At 39.3% G+C, this 18942-nt stretch overlaps 1 protein-coding gene across 1 annotated transcript; it reads left to right on the top strand.

The window, feature by feature from the left end:
- The first annotated feature begins 9563 nt into the window (after window positions 1–9563).
- LOC148650166 (uncharacterized) lies at window positions 9564–18240 on the top strand. The gene is made up of 10 exons (XM_088603711.1): window positions 9564–9903; window positions 11148–11291; window positions 12284–12373; window positions 12717–12779; window positions 14362–14415; window positions 15351–15392; window positions 16368–16409; window positions 16795–16857; window positions 17097–17135; window positions 17694–18240. Exons 1-10 carry the CDS (start codon window positions 9813–9815, stop codon window positions 17720–17722), a joined length of 657 nt encoding a protein of 218 aa, XP_088459837.1. The 5' UTR covers window positions 9564–9812; the 3' UTR covers window positions 17723–18240.
- Window positions 18241–18942: the final 702 nt, after the last annotated feature.

Raw genomic sequence — 18942 nt, 5'->3', positions numbered from 1 at the left:
ATTGCAAAAAATAAATTCCTAATACAAGAAATTGTACAGTATATGGCCAATAAAGTGATCTTATCTATGTGTGGCCAATATGGGGAAAATGTGTGGCTTTTATGGGACTGAAAACACTAGACTGCTATCACACAGTTTCTGCCTCTATGCTAAGAAGTAACAAGCAATAAAATTCACAAAGAAATAATTAAGATGACAAGGTTAACATGGTTTCAAACCCACCCCTTTGACTCCAAGTCTTGGTAAAGCGTGATGTCTAGACAAACATGCTAGAAAGTCTTTAAATATCTAAGTGTTGGTGGCTGTTTTAGAATCGAAGGACCTGAGTCTGTGCAGATGAAGCCAGAACAGCTAGGATAGCTAGGCTGTCTTATCACAGATCCAGGGATTGTTTATGCTGCAAGGTATATCATTTAGTTTGTTCTTCTTCAGCTCCCCACAGTCTTAATTACCCACATTGTTGGGCTCCCCAGCATTCCAGTATCTAAATTCTAGAAAGAAAAACACTTGTTTCCCAGAGTTTTGACTTTTTCCTTGAAAGGAAACCTTCTGCTTGTTAACATGTTCTGTACAAGATTTGTAAGAGTTTAAAGATTAAGGTTAGGATGTGATGGGGCTTACAGTCATTTCACAATCCCAAATGTCCCAGTTACTCTTGCAGTCCATAATGGCTATGGATTAGACCCCTCTGATGAGTTTGGTCAGCAGATCAGACTGTAGTGGAGGAGTACTGATTTGCTTTTCAAATGTCCATTTTTTTTTCTGATTTCTTTTCTTAAATCATTTTATTAATTTATGAAACCCATAAATCAGAGAGTGTTTCCTGAAAATTTACGTACCACAATTCTTATTTCCAGTTGAAATAGTTGGGGGAGAGGGGGGAAATCAAATTAAATTATTAAGTAAATCAAAGGCCAAAATGATTTAATGATTTCAAACTCTGTGTGATGTAACGAGAAGAATCATTTACACTGCAGGACCAGGGGTGAAAATCATTCTGAGGTTGCTCATTTATTGACAAGACCATGACAGAAAATGCAGCATCAGTATTTACTTGTCACTCATGTCCACTGGTGTTCCATCCACCCATTTCCAGCTCCCTTCCCTGTCACTGTCACTCAGCCCCAGCCAGTGGTTGGAAGAGATTTTTCTGCTTAAATACATCTGATGACAATGAGTCAGTTGTTAATTAGAGCAATGAGAGTTTTTCCTGAAAATGTAAGTACCACAATGAAACGTCTTTTGTATTATTTTATGGAGAAACACTCTAAAATAAGACTTTGTTACAGTGTTTTGCAGTGCTGCCTTGCAATGGGGTGCTATCTACATGGAGCTTATACTTTTTTGTAGGTAGGTTGTCAAAAGGTTTGCGAAAAATTAACCTTGGGTAGAGTGTCTGTTTTTGAGTGTGTCCTGCAATGTACTTGGGTCTCATCCAGGATGTACCCCATTTTTGTCAACTCCCCCATCACCCTGTTCTCTATAAAATGGTTACAAAATAGATGGATTTTCCAATTAAGTGAAAACCTGTCCTTGAGAGCTGAAAGATACAAAAATTAGAGTTAAAAAATCTTGTAATTACTTGCACTTAATTGTAACTTGTCCCAGGCCTTTAAAAGTAATTTAAAAGCTTCTTTTAAAATCTGCTTGTAAATCCTGGTGGACTGCAGCCCTCTACTGCTAGAGTTGGAGACCATTTCTTTAAACATCTTTCCTTATCTATCCACTAATTATCCTTATGACCCTTATTCGTGTTAGGGTCACAACAATCAAGACTCCTGGAAGCACAGGGCACAGCGTGTGATAACACACTGGAGAGCACACCAGTCCATTTTGCACAGTGACACATGCACAAATGCAGGCATGCATGCACAAGTACTCGGGGATAATTTAAGAGTTCTAACCTTGCCAATATGTCTGTGGCAGTAGGGAAGAAACTGACACATCCAGAGGAAATGTGCACACATGCAAACACCATACAGAAAGTGCCCCAATGCAGGACTGAACCACTGACCCAAGACATGTTATTCACCTCAGCCAAAACCTAATGTGGCAGTGCAGCGTTGGAATCTTACCCTTTCCTCTTCGTTGTCGGGAATAGCGAGACAAGCCCCCTGGGAAGTGCAGTGCTCTTTAGCACCGTCCCAGTCTTTGGACTCCTTTGAAAAGAAATACTGTAGCACTTCCCATTGAACAGGTTCCACGCACAGGGGCAAGTCTTCATGGCAAGTACTAACATTTAGAAAGGAGAATAAAGTTTTAATCTGAATTTTGTACAGTACATATTTCTTATTTGATCAGAATAAATACAGAATTAAAAATACAGAGATTAAAAAGTCACTGGGCACCACAGGCCTGCAAGCACTGTCTCTATTGTATTTTGGGGTCTTTTAGCCTCTAGAGCAGTGATCACAAACAACACAAAAGGACACCATGGACTGTTCTGGCAGCCTGCTTAAGTAACAATGTCAATGGGCCATCAGTTTCTGCAGTGCTGGTCACTTTCAGCAGTCCCTGAACAAAATAGTGTGGAAAGTGTCAATTGTTGGCATTGCAGACCAAATAATGATGATAACACTGGGATGGAAGATGAAATATAACAAAAGTTCAGGGGGGGATAACAAAAGTCAACTTCAACTGGCCTCAGCTGTCCTAAACAATCTTTCTTGAAGTCATTTCCTCAAGTTAAAAGAAATACCATAAATAAATTGCATAAGTACCTTCGTTCCCTCCCATTTGTCTTTTGCAGCTACCACTAATCATACTGCAGGGGTGTCTCAGCATCCTTGACCTACTGTATGGCCAGGGGGTTGGCCCTCAGCCAAGCGGGTTAACCAAAATTTACTGTGACAAATACTCAATAAACATTTCATTCCTGGGTGTCATTATTCCAACTGAACTCACACCTATTGCTCTCCTTTTAGCATTTTCTGAACTGAAGCTGGTGAAACCACAGTACGTACTATATGACAAAAGAGTTCTTATATTATGTCAGTACCAGAAATGTATTTTAAAATGTGTAAAGGCACCCATCATTCGCTTGTTCATTCAGAACCCAGGCCTCTGCAAACGCATTCCCAACAGAATCACCCACAAGTACAAACAACTTAGGAAGGAGAGCCCTACCTTGGTTGTTCAGATGTATATTCTTTCTAAACTGTTTAATGCCTGACAAGTGCCAATTGGGGGGAAAACCATTATTACTATCCCTCCTATGGTGTTTCTAACATTACAAGGAATTATTGTTTTGCTAGATTGGAAAAAGAGGATTAATCCTCCCAGACCAAAGGTAAAATCACATTATCATCCTAATCAAAGAAACTCAACTGATAATTTATTTGCAGTCTCATGGAAACAAAATAATGGGAGAGATAGTGTCTCTTTGATAGTACAGTAAGTTCAGTTTTGGACTGTGAAAACAGTCACAGGTATTCTGGTATTTTTCAATGAGAAATTAAATTGAATTCAGACACTGTACATAAAAAAATTGATTCAGTTCATGAAGACAATTTTGTTTGCTGATGCAGACAGTTTATAATCAATCACAGAAATTGAACTATTTATTAAAGGATTTAGGAGATTATCGCTGTCCGTCTTTTTGGCAGATGCTTGATGGATTTCAAAGTTTTCATAGTTCAAAGTTTTCATAATTGTTAGGATGTGACATCCTGTACAAAAGTGTTACTGTTATAACACTGCTAGCTGATCTATTCTGATACCCACGGTAGAAAGCTAAAACCCTGAACTGATACTCGTATCATCGATATTTATAATTTTAAAAGAGGAACTGCCTCTTCAGATCACCAAACATAATTTGTTCTGGATCTGTAACATGTCAGTTTCATGTTCTCATCACGGTGTGCAAATTAGATCAGCCATCACAAACATAAAATAAATTGGGGTGAATGAAGACATGTTCTATCATCAAGATGTGAAAGAATAGAAGATGAACAACACTGGTCTCATGAATTGTCTGGAGAAATGTCAGATCAGTCTTCCAAGATATAATCTGAGGTACAGAATGCTACAGATCTGAAGCTGTATCCATGAAACTGACATTTTTATGCAAAGAAGCAATTAAAAAGACAACCAAGTTGAGGTATTCCGAGGAGAGTGTAAAATTTATATCAAATGATATGATTATATAAAATTATATAAGAAAAGTCTTATTTAGAACATTATGTACTTTATCTGTCACCACATTATAGAGAAAATACAATATTGCTGCTCTGGAATCAATCCAGACAAGAGCAACCAGATACATTTATAGAAATATTCTATACAGACAGGCTAAAAGAACTGATTTTTTTCTGTCTTGAACAAAGAAGATTTTAAGACCACTGGATACAAGCTTTCAAAATCTGAAAGGACATTTACAAAGTCAAATCAACCGTGAATAGTGAAACGCAATGCAGAGGGTTCAAGTGTAAACTACCTTGGAATGCATTTAAAACCAGAAAGATGAGACACGTCTTTATTAATTGAGTTGTAAGACTATGGAACAACCCGCTACCTGGTGTAGCACCTCCTCCTAACCGGATGGTGGGGTTTGGAGGACCTATATATCTAAACCCCAATTCTAGCATGGGAAAGTAGTTGATTGGCTGTGGCCAGACAAGCCTTCCGTCCTTGGTTTGGACCACAAACTTCGGTTGTTGTCAGTTGTCCTACTTCATCTTTTACACTAGAGAGATAACTGTCTGATTCTGTTTGGCCAGAGAGAGACAGATCTCAGACCTGAGCTACTTCTGCCCCTGGCACATTAACAGACAAAAAGAAACACTTTTCTAAGCTTTGTCAAAATGTTTAGCTTCTGAAATTGTAGATTACAACACGCATTACATTTTATCGGTCTAGTTCTGCTTTTGAAATAGATTACCTTCCTTGTAAGCTAACCTCTTTTATAGTCAGCTTAAACTGTATGTACAGTATACAATAGAAGTCAGCTTGCTTATACAGTAGCTAAAGTCAATTTCTTCAATACCCTGGTGAGGAATTTGGACCAAGACTCGATCTCTGGAGTGTTCATATGCTTTCTTCTTGCATCCTAACCCAGTATCTACAGTTCAGGTCCCATTGCCCTGTTACACCTGGCTTCTTCCAAGAGATGGCTAGATGAGATCCTTGGCTCAGTGAGGTGTTAACTGGAAACAGGATAATGTGCAGAATGGCCTCCTCTTGTTTGTAATTGTTTTGATGTTATGTTATGTTGTGTATTTCCCAGAGCCTGAGCAGCACAACTAGTTGCTGTATTGTCCAGAGATTAAAAAAGAAACTGGGGCACCTTAACCTGTAGTGGAGGTTTGAAAAGGAAATTTCTCTGCCTTATTGACCAACCTACTGTATAAGCAGCCCCACGGAACTGGCCTGAGCAGTCATTCAGCAAAAACACCTAGATTATCAAAAGGAAACATTTGTGGCTTCTACAAATCTAAGTACAAGGTTTTTGACATACTGAGTCATGGTCTTACAAGTAGACTGACTGCAACAGAGACCTGTCGACTCTCTGTACAGCTACAGTACGTTTGTGTTGACTGCTGGAGGCTGCACAGCCATTACTGACATCCTATTATTGAATGTGTTACTATACATAGGTCATCAATTCTTCCCCATATTATATGGCTGAAAGAATTTACCACTGTCATGCTATTACTGTCAGCTGGCAAAACCCGTCTGGTCTGTATACTGAATGTCTGGTCAATGCAGCCTGTGAAATGAATGTGGTTGAGGGGTGAATTAATAGCTGACAGGAAATGACGTTTTTGTCCCTGTTGTTACAGGAAGAGATAAGTACTTTTCAGATAATTCACACAATGTGTGAATCCAAATTAGTGTGATGGAGCCATCTCTGAGCAGTCGGTAACCCATTAATTTGTGCATGGAATAAAAATCACAGTGAGACATTTTGACATAGTAAGCAATACAGTAGGTCTTAAGAAATCTAAGGAACTTGCCTTTAAGAAGCCATAAAAACAGACAACAGAAAAAATCTGAGCTGAATACAGAATAGGAAAGGACTCCTAAAATGTTTATTTAGTTTATTACTATTAATAACAATTATTGCTGTCTTTACACATTTGCTGTTGCTTTTGGTTAAGTGTTGTTTCATACTTGATTCTGATTGAACGTTATCATATGCCAATAAAATTCATATTGTACAGAAAGAGGGAGAGACAGAGAAAGACGCAATCAGGGGGAGTAAAAAAATGATAAAGGACATGCAGACGTGAGCCATCCTTACCGTACGTGTGAAATCCTTGGGCTGGTGAGGGTGTTACTATTTTTTTAGGTTTTATTTTTAAACAAGCGGAGTCAGCCTGTATTTTTGTCTCACCACGCTTGCAAAGGTTTTCTTAAAGATAAAATAGCTCCTCAGCCACAGTCTCTCATAGCCTCTGGTTTTCTCCTCATTTGTTTTACAAAGCCATACCTTGTGATAGGTCTATTTAACAGGGACTCACTGCTAGGCCTGATACTTCATGGGGCTGTCAAGTGAAGTAAGACAAGTTGTAGTATTTCTTGAAAATCTAGCTGTGTGTGTTGTCCCATTAATGTTTTTTTTTGCATCTGTTAGTTCTCAGCCTCCCAAGTAGAGGATGAAAGGTCTGTGTGTGTGGAGGGAGGGTGTCTTTACTTTACGTTCTACAACAGCAACATAGAGGAATGATCAATACTACTTTTTATTTGTTTTGTCCCGCTTTAAATTTAAAAGGCAATTCTGAACAAACTGTTTCAAATTTGCTTTTGGGTTACATAGAAGTAAAAAAATTCAAGTGATTTCAAAGTACTAATCAATATATCTTTGGATAATACAAGGATAATGACACTTATACTGTATTAGACTGTTAATATAAGTAGCCTTTCTGTCCAGAATAATAAAATAGTATCCTACTTGGACTATAATACTGTACATAGGTTTTTGTGTTGCTCTGGAGAACTTCAGTAGTAATTTGTTTTGTAACTTTGTAACTCAAGAAAGGAAAAAGTTTGTGCTTCAGCTATGATCAATCTGTTTAGCATTTATCAATTATGTGGTCTCTTTAAAGTTAATATTTTCATTTAACTTTATAACTTCTCTGTGGGGGCAACACAGTGTAATGGCTAAGCCTTCGGAGTCATGATTGGTGGGTTGACCGTGTGAGTCCCTGCAGCAGACATTGCTGTTCTTACATTGAGTGAGGTTCTTTACTCCAGTTACTGGTTACCCCAGTGGTATAAGTGGGGACCAGCTTTTTTGATGTGGTTGATCAGTGTCCCATTCAGGGGAAGAGCCGTGTGCTTTCTGTTTGCTTAGCACTACTCTATCATGAAGAAGGCTCAGCAGTGCCTTTATTTCTTGAGGTGCCTCAAGCCATGGGGGATGCCAATACATGTGTTGATGAACTTCTACTGCTGCACCATCGAGAGCATCCTCACCAACGGGATCACCGTGTGGTATGGCAACACCTCTTCGCGAGAAAGAAAGGCACTGCAGATAATGGTCAATATGGCCCAGAAGATCATCGGCTGCGGTCTCACCGAGATTAAACAGCTCTATGAGGACTGCTGCCGTGGTAGAATTCTGGCCATCACAGAGGACAGTCACCGCCCCGGGCATGAGCTCTTCACCCCACTGCCCTCAGGCAACAGATATACAGTAAGAGCATACGGACACTTACCACTAGATTCTTCAATAGCTTCTATCCACAAGCAGTGAGATTGACGAACACATTTAGCCATCCCCCTCGGACCACACCTACACCATCACCATCTACCTCATTATGATTTCTTATCTATTGCACATCTCCAGTCATCTCCAGTCACAGTTGTACATTGTCTACTGTTTGTTTGTATATTGTCTTTATGCACTGTTTGCACTTTGTTTTGTTTTTTACACTTGTTTTACAATTGAGAGACTTTCTGTAAGTAAGAATTCCTTTGTACCAGTACCGGTTACATATGGCAATAAAGTTCAAGTTCAAGTTCAAACCAGGAAAATGTCTGCCCTCATGAGCCTCTGTGGGGCTCTTGTATAGACTTCAACTTGACATTATCTATACTAACATTTTTAGAAGTGCTGTTGACATTGTATCAGCAGCCATGAAGTTTGCATAAATGCATAAAGCATCTCCTTTACCCAAAGGGCAGTGGACGGATAGAACAAGCTACCCAGCCATGTTGTTGAAGCCAATACTTTGGCTAATTTCAAGAAACATCTGGATGACATCCTCCCACCAATTAGCTACTAACTACCAAAAGGGCTTGATTGGCCAAATGGCCTCTTCTCATTTGTGTTCATTATTACAATCTTATGTTCATAATTAAGAATGGTTTAACTCTATACCAACTGTTACTCTACTAATTTACTAATGTGTCATAGATTTGAAGCATGGGGAAGTGTTGCTTAAACCCCTCAATCAGTACTGAAGTCTGAAACATCCATCCATTTTCGAACTGCTTTTTCTAATTCAGGGTCACAGGGGAGCCACAGCCTACCCCAGCAAACAAGGGGATCAAGGCTGGGTACACCATGGACAGGATGCCAGTCCATTACAGGACATGCACACACTCACACCAGTGTTAATTTCCCCAGATGCCTACCAGTACGTGTTTGGGCTGTGGGAGGAAACCAGAGCACTGGAAGGAAACCCACAAGGAGGACATACAAACTCCATGCAAACCCAGAATCCCACTGCTGTGAGGGAATTCTAACCACTACGCCACCCTAAGTCTGAAACACAAGAATGTAATTAGTACAGAAGCTGGCCTGTCCTACACTCTTTACAATATCAGGTGTAGGAAGCAGCACCATCCTTTCCACTATTGTGCAGCAAAGCCAGCCCTGAGTGGGTGGAATGGGGCCATACGATGCAGTGAACACCTTCAGATGAAAGCTGCATCAGCTATAGTAGGTCAAACCGACTGCTTCTGTGAGACATTGATGCAAATGGTAGCTATCCAGAACACTGATTTGCATTGACCCCCTGTGACATTCACACCCTATAATGTCACCACTCTTTCTCTCTCTTTCCTAGCGTTAATCCCGCATCAGCAGGGTCCACTTGTGGGCACATCAGTCTCCATTTGGTGGTTTGGACCATATCTTTGCTGGCGTTGCCATTAACTGTGACTGAGAAATACTCCAACCGGCGCGTCGCTCCGCCTGCCGTCAGAGTGGGGGGGGGGGGGGAGGAGAACAAAGTAATGTAGCCAATTCATAGAGGGGGATTATTAGGAGGCATGGGAAATTTGGCTAGGATGCTGGGGTTACACCCCTACTCTTTTCGAGAAACACCCTGGGATTTTTAATGACCACAGAGAGTCAGGACCTCGGTTTTACGTCTCATCCGAAGGACGGCCCTATAATGTCACCACTGCAGCACATTATTACAGCTTTTGCATCTATAAACACATTTTCTAATGCTTCAAAATCTAGCAATTATAGCACCTTGTATTTTCCCACACCCATGTAAATAAGTGAGTCTAAACAGACTTCAGCATTGAGAGCTTTTTGAACATTTTTCTATAATTGATATTCAGAATGTTTTATTTTGCCACTAGTTATCTAATTTCTGTTTAAATGTGCTTCATTTTTTAAATTGTCTTTGATAGTAACATTGTGGTTTAATTTCAGAATGAAAGCAATGTTACATGACTGCACGCTGAACAGTTTGGGTGTCTTGAATAGATCATTCCCTCGTAACACTATAAATACAGATGTGTAAGATGAGAGCCTCAGTTTAAAGTTTGAGAACTGAGCTTACAGGTCACAGGTAGAAAACCAAACTAGCAGCTCTCTTCACAGCATTGGAGCCTACTGGTCTCAACAGAAGATGGCCAACAGTGAGATCTATGAAAACTTTAAATTTCACCATGCGATTGTAATGAAGCAGTTGCAGGAGAATGAAAGAAAACAGCCATCAGGTAAAGAAAATATACAGTACATACATTTATATTCACACAAAAGACACTTCCTGTTTTGGCAGGGAAAAGCTATCTTTAGAAAGCCAAGCACTTCAATAATACTGTACAGTTTTTGGTAAATTAGTCCATTCATCCATCTGACAGTGTGCACCCGAGTAGGGAGGTTTATAAATTAAATTCTGAAATGTAATTTCAGAATGCTTTTTTTTTTTTACTTTTACCTCACACATAATTGTTAATGAGCCATTGTGGAATGTGGAACTGTACTGAGGGGGGGTTATAAATGTCAAGGACCACAAAACCTGATTCTTTATCAGACTTAACAGCAGAATCTGTTGCAGAATCTCTGATTAATAATTTGGAAGCTGGGGTCATTAGACACTGAAGCAAGCTACTCAGCCATATTGAAGCTAACACCCTGGCTTCTTTTCAGTAACAGCTGGTAGAGATCCTTGGATCAATTAACTACTAATTGCCAAATGGGCTACATGGTTGTATCTCATTTGTAACTTTTCTTATATTCCTAAGGTAGTGATGCATTTAGACAGGTTTTCCATGTGAACTGCCAAGATAAGTATGAAGAAGGGGTCTTTCTGATGAAAGAAAAATTGATTTGAATTACATAACTCTTTTACTGACATATCAAAAGAAACGTTTAACAGTGCTACTCTTCATAAATTGAGAAATGCATACTATTATCCAGGTTGTCCTCTTTGATGCTTTTTAAAGGTTTTTTTTTGCATTGCTTTTGGTTTTTGCTGTTTTTATTCTTTCAAATCACTTGTGCAATGGTGATTGTTTTAGTTTAAACAAGAGATAATGTATAATAAAAGTGTATTCTAAATTTGTTAACATACACTTTATTATTAAATGACATATTATATAGATTTTTTTCTATTATTCCTACAAAGCAGTGAATGAAAATAAGTTATCTTTTGGTGAGCAATAGTTGTGCATTATTTTGGAATAGGGTTTTAGCCCTGGTGTCAGTATCTGCAACATTCATTAAGCCATTTTCTAACTGCTTCTTCTAATTCACGGTTGCATGGGGGCTGGAGCCTATCCAAGCAAGCAATGAGCACAGGCAGGATACATCCTGGACAGGACACCAGTCCATTTCAGGGCACATGTGGATGCAAACACACACTCAAAGCAGGGCCATTTTTTTCCAATGCAATGCTATTCACTCCGCCACTGTGCCGCCTCTGTATCTGAAACATTCTTTATTTTCTAATCTCTTGTAGCTACATATCAAGCAGATGTCAGAGATAACATTTCTTTAGCAGCCACAGAAGACCAAGAGGTGCTGAACACAAATCAGACTGCACCACAGAGAAATGAAGATCACATCAGGCAGATAGTCCACCAGAAAGCCTTCAAATCCAAAGGTACTGTACGTCTCTATAACAAATCCCCCTAAACAGGTAGTGTAGTCTGAGGGAAGTATATGTAAAACTCCCCTTTTTACAGGAATATGGAAGCTGCCGGACCAAACTTAACATAACAAAACCTTTCTAACCAAGCTTTTGTCCGTGTGTTTGCACACCCAACTTCTTTGTGATAAAGTAGCAGCAGAATTAGACCTCAAACTGGTCATTCCCGTTTGGCAGGCCTGCTCTTACTGTCAACAACCAAGGCTGCTAATTGGAGTAACCCTTCACTAACATCTTCATGTCTCTTTTAAATTTTAACAAAAGTGTTTCTGTTAACCTCAAGTAATCCCGCCATGAGCTTAAATCTCCCTCTGTCTAGAAGACTTCGAGGGTCTATCCCAAAACCTGAGCAGACAACCCCTCTCTACTCTCTGTATTTTTATGCTGGGGAACCAGCTTTCGCAATAGGTGAAGCAAATTCACTAATATCCTTCTATGAATGCAGCTGTTTCTGGAGAGTCTCTACTCCGCCCTTTGGGTTTATATTAATAAAGGTTTTAATTGCTCAAGTCACTGTAGACAGTTACAGGAGGCACACCATGAGCTTACTGATTAATATTAAAGATATATGCTCTTTGTTACTAGTAGGTTGATTGGCTTCTGGGAAAATTGACCCTGGCGTGAGTGTGTGTGTCTTTGTTTGCTCTATGCTGGATTGGTGTCCCATCTAGGGTGTATCCTGCCTTGTGCCTGTTGCTTGCCAGGATAGGTTTCGGCTGCCCCCTGAACCTATTAGACAAAGTGATTAGAAAATGGATGGTTGGATACACAGTAAGAACAATCTAACTGCTAACCCAAAGACCAGTGGAGGGAGTGAGTTTCTACCAGTTTTTTAATACTCTGTTGATTTTTTTAAAGATTGTAAATGATTATAAGGGTTTTATAAATAGAATTTGCATGTACTAAACTGAAGCATTACCCAAGCTCTTGATATTTTACCTCTCCAGGTTTCACAATTTCCATTGTGCTCCTTTATGTCCTCTTGCTGTTCACCTCTCTGATCTGGTTTGTGTTAACGTTGAAGGGATACATGATGTGTGAGTATTGGAGACCATCAAATCACTTCTAACACCCTGTCTTACTGCTGGTACAGTATTTGGGTCTGCTTTCACAAAAAGAAATGAAAAACACATACTGTAGCACTTGCTGTTTTATTTTTGTTAAATATTACCTTGCTTTAGTTCGGTATTTTGGTTGCCGTCTTGTGTCTACTATAAATTAGTAGCGATGTACAGTAATACGATTGGCTGCTTTCTGTCCTGAAGCTATAAAGGAACTATTACCTTGCTAAAATTACCTCAGAATACAAAGAGAGGCTTAAAGATGTCTATCAGCTTCAAAAAAGAAACCTCAGCATCCTCTTTTATATCTGTACTTCAGACAGTGCCATGACAGAGGAGCTTCAGCACTTGAGAATGATGCACTCCATGTGGAAAGAAAACGGTACGCTGACAAAATATTGTGCCTGCAGGTGACCAAAGAAAACACAAAACAAAAATCTGAGTTTGCACTTTGTAGAATAAGGCATTCCAGGCCCAATTGCAGACAGGAACAAGCAAACAGTTTTTTGGCAACCAATCTCTCAAGACTTCGAACATTTCAATCGTGGTCAGTTATGAAGGTGATTCATTAAATTATTTAAGAACTCATTTGGAATACAAAACTGAATACCCTTGATTAATTGTTTGAGTCTCCTTAACTAATCAACTTACTTGCTTAACTGATCAGTAGCTTACAGGAGTTCTTAACCATTAGCTATGATTTAGGGGAGCTACGTTTTCAGTTTGTCTTAGCCAGTAGCTGGCTCAGAAAGCTATACTGTACTGGGTAGATTAAAGGAATTCTGTATGTGCAAGTACGGAGTGCAACAAGTTCCCTTAATAACGACAGCAGTACAGCTCCTGTTATTTTTGTGCACATACAGTACTTACAAAAGCCCCAGATGATGCTCATGAATCCAGTTAGGCTTGTATCAGACCACACCAGGCCTAAGGGTCCACAGCACCCTCTAGTGGAAAAATCACAAGATACAGAGCCTTATTCTATGAGATTATTGTCATGTCATTTGCCATGCCACTTTATATCATACGGTATCGCAGGAAGCCAGAGCCTATCCAGCAAGCAACGAGTGCAAGGCAGGGTACACCCTGGATGGGACACCAGTCCATTGTGTAAGCCAATCATACATGTGGAAATTTGGAGGCCATGGTAAAAGCCGAGTGGGGAAATTTGGCCCGGACACCGGGCTACTCCCTACTCTTATCTAGAAATGCCCGGGGATCTTTAATGACAACTGAGAGTCAGGACCCCGGTTTAACATCTCATCCAAAAGATGGCACCTACTACAGTATAGTGTCCCCGCCACTATACTGGGGTATTAGGACCCAAACAGACCACAGGGTGGGTGCCCCCCACTGGTCCCACTAACACCACTTCCAGCAGCAGCCATAGCCTCCTAGGAGGTCTCCCATCCAGGTACTGACCAGGCTCAACCCTGCTGAGCTTCAGCTGGTAGCCAGTTGAGAACTGCAGGATGATATGGCTGCTGGTTTCCTATGCTATTATTCTAAAACAAAATAACAAAAAGCAAAGAAATACCCAGAAATAAAAAGTTATATTATGTACTTTTGCCTCATATTCATCTTTTCATCTCAAATCTGAATTGCTTGAGTATACAGCAAAAATAGGAATTTGGCCTTCACTGTCCCAATATACAGTATATGCATGGCACTATATACAATGTGGCTACAATTATGCAAAATAAAAAAGTGGATCCTAGGATCTATAAATGAAGAAACACAAAGGACTGCAGCTATATAGGTAAGGAGCCAGTTTGTCATGTACAGTATGTTCAATGTAAAGGAATGAGCCCTGTACACCATGCACAGTATTGTACTGTATGTGTTACGTAATTAAAACAGAGGTCACATACAGCAATCCATTTTAGAATATTACTGATTAACTGATAGGGTGATCCTGATGATGATGGTTTAGGGCAAATTGATTTTTTTATTGATTTCCAAAGTTTCTGATGGAATGAGAATCCTGAAAGCTGTGCAGGATATCCTGAGGATCCAAAGTAAGTATTGAATTCCTGCCCCCTTTGCTCTATAAGGGGTGGAATCTTCTTTCCCCTCTAACCAGGGATTGCTGTTGCCTGGGAAAGGGGCATTTTAAAGGGCTGTCAGAGGGGCTAGGTAGCTCAAAGGGCTTTGTATCAGTGATACTGTACAATGGAACAGACCAAATGCCTCATAAACACGTACTCAAGTTCACTCCGTTGATAAAACATTTACTGTAGGCCTGCCATGCAAGTCTCGGCAGCTGGCTCATGAGACCTGAGCACTTGGAAAACCATGATGAACCACAGAGATATCATGCAAGAAGAATAAAAACCTACTGTAAACCAACATAACATAACATAACTATCCAGTAAGTCCCTATATAATAGACTTATCTAATTAAACCCTTATATGTGAGACGCCTTCACCAATTATCTAAATATTCAATTAATGCACTACAGGTGAACCTACTGTAAGTGTTATACTGTATTTTTACTGCTTGGTCCTATGTAGGGAATCAGGCATTGGTAGACATGGAGCCAGAGTAACAAAACCCAGCTGGTGTTTTTTTTTACACAATACATGATGTACAGAAAAAGGCCCTACTGCCCTCCACAGGCAGGTTAGCTGAAATCACAATCCTCATTACTCCTGGCCTGTCACAGTTTGCTTCAGGAGCAGTGTGGGTGATAGGTGACATAGCAAAACCCACAGCAATGCAGCAAAGGCAATTTCCTTTTTTAGCAGACTCATCTGCAGTACTTGGTTAGGCTCAGTTACTCTGTTACTATTACCAGCTTCTGAGACATTCCTTTCACATCTGCCAAGCTGTGTGAACCCCAGAAGGCACTACAATAACTACTGCAGAATGTTTTGTCTTGCACTTCTCAGCTGGTGGATGTAGCAAGATTGTTGTACCCTGTATCTCATTCTATTTCATTCTTTTCATTAGGCAATAACATCACATCAGAAATTACCCAGCTGAAAAAGCAAGGTTGGTATTCCGAGTAACAGGTTAATGAGGGTCAAGGCCTAGTCAACGACAAATTGTTTCACTGCGTTTCATCTTTTGCAGATGAAAAAGACACGTGAATTGAGCCACTTGTTAAGATAATCTGTTCTCAGACCAGCCCTTTCTTTCTGACTATGTTCACCAGGTGTTGAAAGAACCCTGCCCTTTCTGCTGATCGTGTTAAATGAAAAGAGCATTGTATCAGTGATACAATGGAACAGACCAAATGCCTCATAAACACGTATTCAAGTTCACTCCGTTGATAAAACATTTAGGCCTGCCATGCAACTCTCAGCAGATGGCTCATGAGACCTGAGCACAAGGAAAACCATGATGAACCACAGAGATATCATGCAAGAAGACTTCAGTTTTACAAAATTTGTCACTGAATAAAAACCTACTGTACACCCACATAACACCAACTACCCAGTGAGTCCCTAAAAATACTTATCTAAATGAACCCCATGTGTGAGAGACCTTCACCAATTATCTAATTATTTAATTAATGCACCACAGGTGAACCTACTGTATGTGTTATACTGTATTTTTACTGCTTGGTCCTATGTAGGGAATCAGGCATTGGTGGACATGGAGCCAGAGTAACAAAACCCAGCTTGTGCTTTATTTTACACAAAATACATGATGTACAAAAAAAAAAAGGCCCTAACGCCCTCCAAAGGCAGGTTAGCTGAAATCACAATCCTCATTACTCCTGACCTGTCACAGTTTGCTTCAGGGGTAGAGTGGGTCATAGGTGACATAGCAAAACCCACAGCAATGCAGCAAAGGCAAACGGCGATTTGAGACATTCCTTTCACATCTGCCAAGCTGTGTGAAGCCCAGAAGGCACAACAATAACTACTGCAGAATGTTTTGTCTTGCACTTCTCAGCTGGTGGATGTACTGTACCAACATTGTTGTACCTTGTATCTCATTCTATTTCATTCTTTTCATTAGGCAATAACATCACATCAGGAATTTCCCAGCTGAAAAAGCAAGGTTGGTATTCCGAGTAACAGGTGCATGAGGGTCAAGGCCTAGTCAACGACAAATTGTTTCACTGCGTTTCATCTTTTGCAGATGAAAGACACTTGAATTGAGCCACTTGTTAAGATAATCTGTTCTCAGACCAGCCCTTTCTTTCTGACCGTGTTCACCAGGTGTTGAAAAAACCCTGCCCTTTCTGCTGATCGTATTTGTGTTAAGCAAAAAAATATATATACTGTACAATATATACTGTATATTGCCAGTTACTGGTTGGAGCATTGCTGTATTTCCTCTGTAATTTTCAGACTTTTTCCTATTTTCTGTGGCTTGAAATATCTGCACATTTGTTCAGTCTCTTGCTGTTTAGCTCATTGTTTTTCTTCCTATTTGTCCTTAGATACATACATCTCTACAAGCATCAGAAATCTAACTTTTGAAATTTTCCAGCTCAAACAACAAGGTATGTAGACAAAGTTAAAAACACTAAAATGACAATTAAACCTTGACCCTCTGCTTCAGACCCTTGGATTCCTGTAATTTCTACCAATAAGATTATAACCCTTTTTAGAATAAGCTACTACAATTACAGTCTGGGATAATCCAGTGTTTATTTGTTACGATTGCTGAGGAATGCTACAGTATCTATGCGATGATTCAGGCAGAAGTTTTTTTCACATTTTTTTTCCTGTTCGGCCTTAGGTGCTAACAATTCAGACAGTGGACTGCTCAGAATACAAGGTCGGTAACTAGAACTCAAGTTGGTGACATAACAAAGGCAAAGACCAGTCATAAAGTAGAAGGAAGAGCAGAGAAGGCTGCTCTTAGTCTATGCTTGGTTTTCTGAACCCCATACATTTCAGTATTGTATAATAATACTAATAAATTTAAAAAAACTAAATTTGTATATGACACCTTCAAAAGTGGCTTCTCAAAGCACTTTACAGAACAACAAAAAAATACAGAGAGAAGTTAGTTAATGGGGGTATTTGTATGCACATAACGGTCCCAGTTGAGCGGAGGCTAAGTAGTTAATTGATACAAAGAACGCTTCCAGCTGTTTTATTGAAGGAAAACAGGGCATCGTTTTCTACCACATGGCAAGGCAACATGTTCCATGCTCCCACAACCCTTTGTGTAATGCAATGCATCCTGTTCTGATTGGAGGATTACATCCAGATGTTTCTCGAAAGAAGCCAGAGTATCTGCTTCAACATTATGGTTTGGTAGATTGTTCCTTGCTCCAACATCCCTTGTTGTACATTCTCTTGTTCCTTATTTATGATTTGTGTTTTACAGGTGGACCTGTTATAAGTGATGGGGATTAGAGCTGACATTTCAGGTGAAGGACAAAGTGTCCGATATGCCCAACCAAGTGTAAATAGGGGTAACGGGCACCCTATTCCTAGAGCTTGTCACTCATTCCTGCCAAATACCAAGCTAAAATTGTCCATCTTCTGAACCTCCTAATGATAACTCTACGGGGGATAATGTTGGCATGGTATTAACAGCATTAATCACTGGATATCAGTACACACATTGCTATATGATCGTTTCTCTTAGTATATTGAATATGTTTATATTGATAACATTGTTATTTGAAATACTGTCCTTTAAAACTTGTTTTCAACATTAAATGTACCACCTTAATTGTTATCCACAGCAATTAACTTACATTATTTTCCATTTTATTTTTAACTGTATTTACCTTTATCATTGTTTTCATTTCAAAAGAATATCAGACCATCTTCATATTCAAAGTCAGTAGACTTTTAGCCTCTTGTACTGTATCGTTCTTAAAAACTGAAATCTAAAATAAAGTTTTTTTTAAGTATTCAATTCTGAACCGACAGTGATAAAATAATTATTTTCGAGTTGTTCCAGAAATATGGTCATGCCAGCAGACAGGAATTTAAATGTTTTTAATTTCAGATTTTCTTACTGGAAAGTTGGCCTAGAATACATGGTTTCCTCTCATTTCACACTTGATCTAAAAATATAAGGATGTTTGTCCTTAGAAAGCAACAGCAACTTGACCAAAGTCGTTTGCATTGATAAAGGAACAATGATAAGAAACAAATACAGTAGAACCAGGGGGATTAATGCCATTTACTGTCTGTTACCAATAAACTATTTCTGTTACAGTTATGCAGAGAGTCTCTGGGTTCTACAGACATTTACAAATTACAACGTGTTAAAAATTGAATCAAACTAATTAAATTAATATCTATGTTGCGCACAGGATCAACAGAGATGTCTTCGTTTTCTTGTGTTCACGTACAGGAACCATCACGTCCTCTGGTTAATAGGCCTTAGAATGTGATTGTATGATAAATTACCTCGAATCGCAGAACTAATTAAAACTAAGTTTTAAATAACCTTATCTCTGTTTCATTGTAATCACATTAAATACAAATGTGCCGGTTTCACTATGCTGTTGTAAAAACATGTAGAACTGTCCCTCGTATTTTTAAACATCAAGCGCACTAACCCCCCAAAGTAAATTGGCAAATATACGGAATATTTTAGCAAATATACGGTAAAGGAG

The sequence above is a fragment of the Lepisosteus platostomus genome, chromosome 13 (genome assembly GCF_059453375.1).
Source record: "Lepisosteus platostomus isolate fLepPlt1 chromosome 13, fLepPlt1.hap1, whole genome shotgun sequence".
NCBI lineage: Eukaryota > Metazoa > Chordata > Actinopteri > Semionotiformes > Lepisosteidae > Lepisosteus > Lepisosteus platostomus.
This window is presented reverse-complemented; position numbering and strand designations above follow the sequence as displayed.

Excerpts from the sequence above, each read along its gene's own strand:
- LOC148650166 (XM_088603711.1), top strand. The coding sequence starts at position 9,813 with ATGGCCAACAGTGAGATCTATGAAAACTTTAAATTTCACCATGCGATT. Across the intron at positions 9,904-11,147 it reads TGAAAGAAAACAGCCATCAG|CTACATATCAAGCAGATGTC; the intron begins GTAAAGAAAATA and ends AATCTCTTGTAG. Across the intron at positions 16,410-16,794 it reads TTCCCAGCTGAAAAAGCAAG|ATACATACATCTCTACAAGC; the intron begins GTTGGTATTCCG and ends ATTTGTCCTTAG.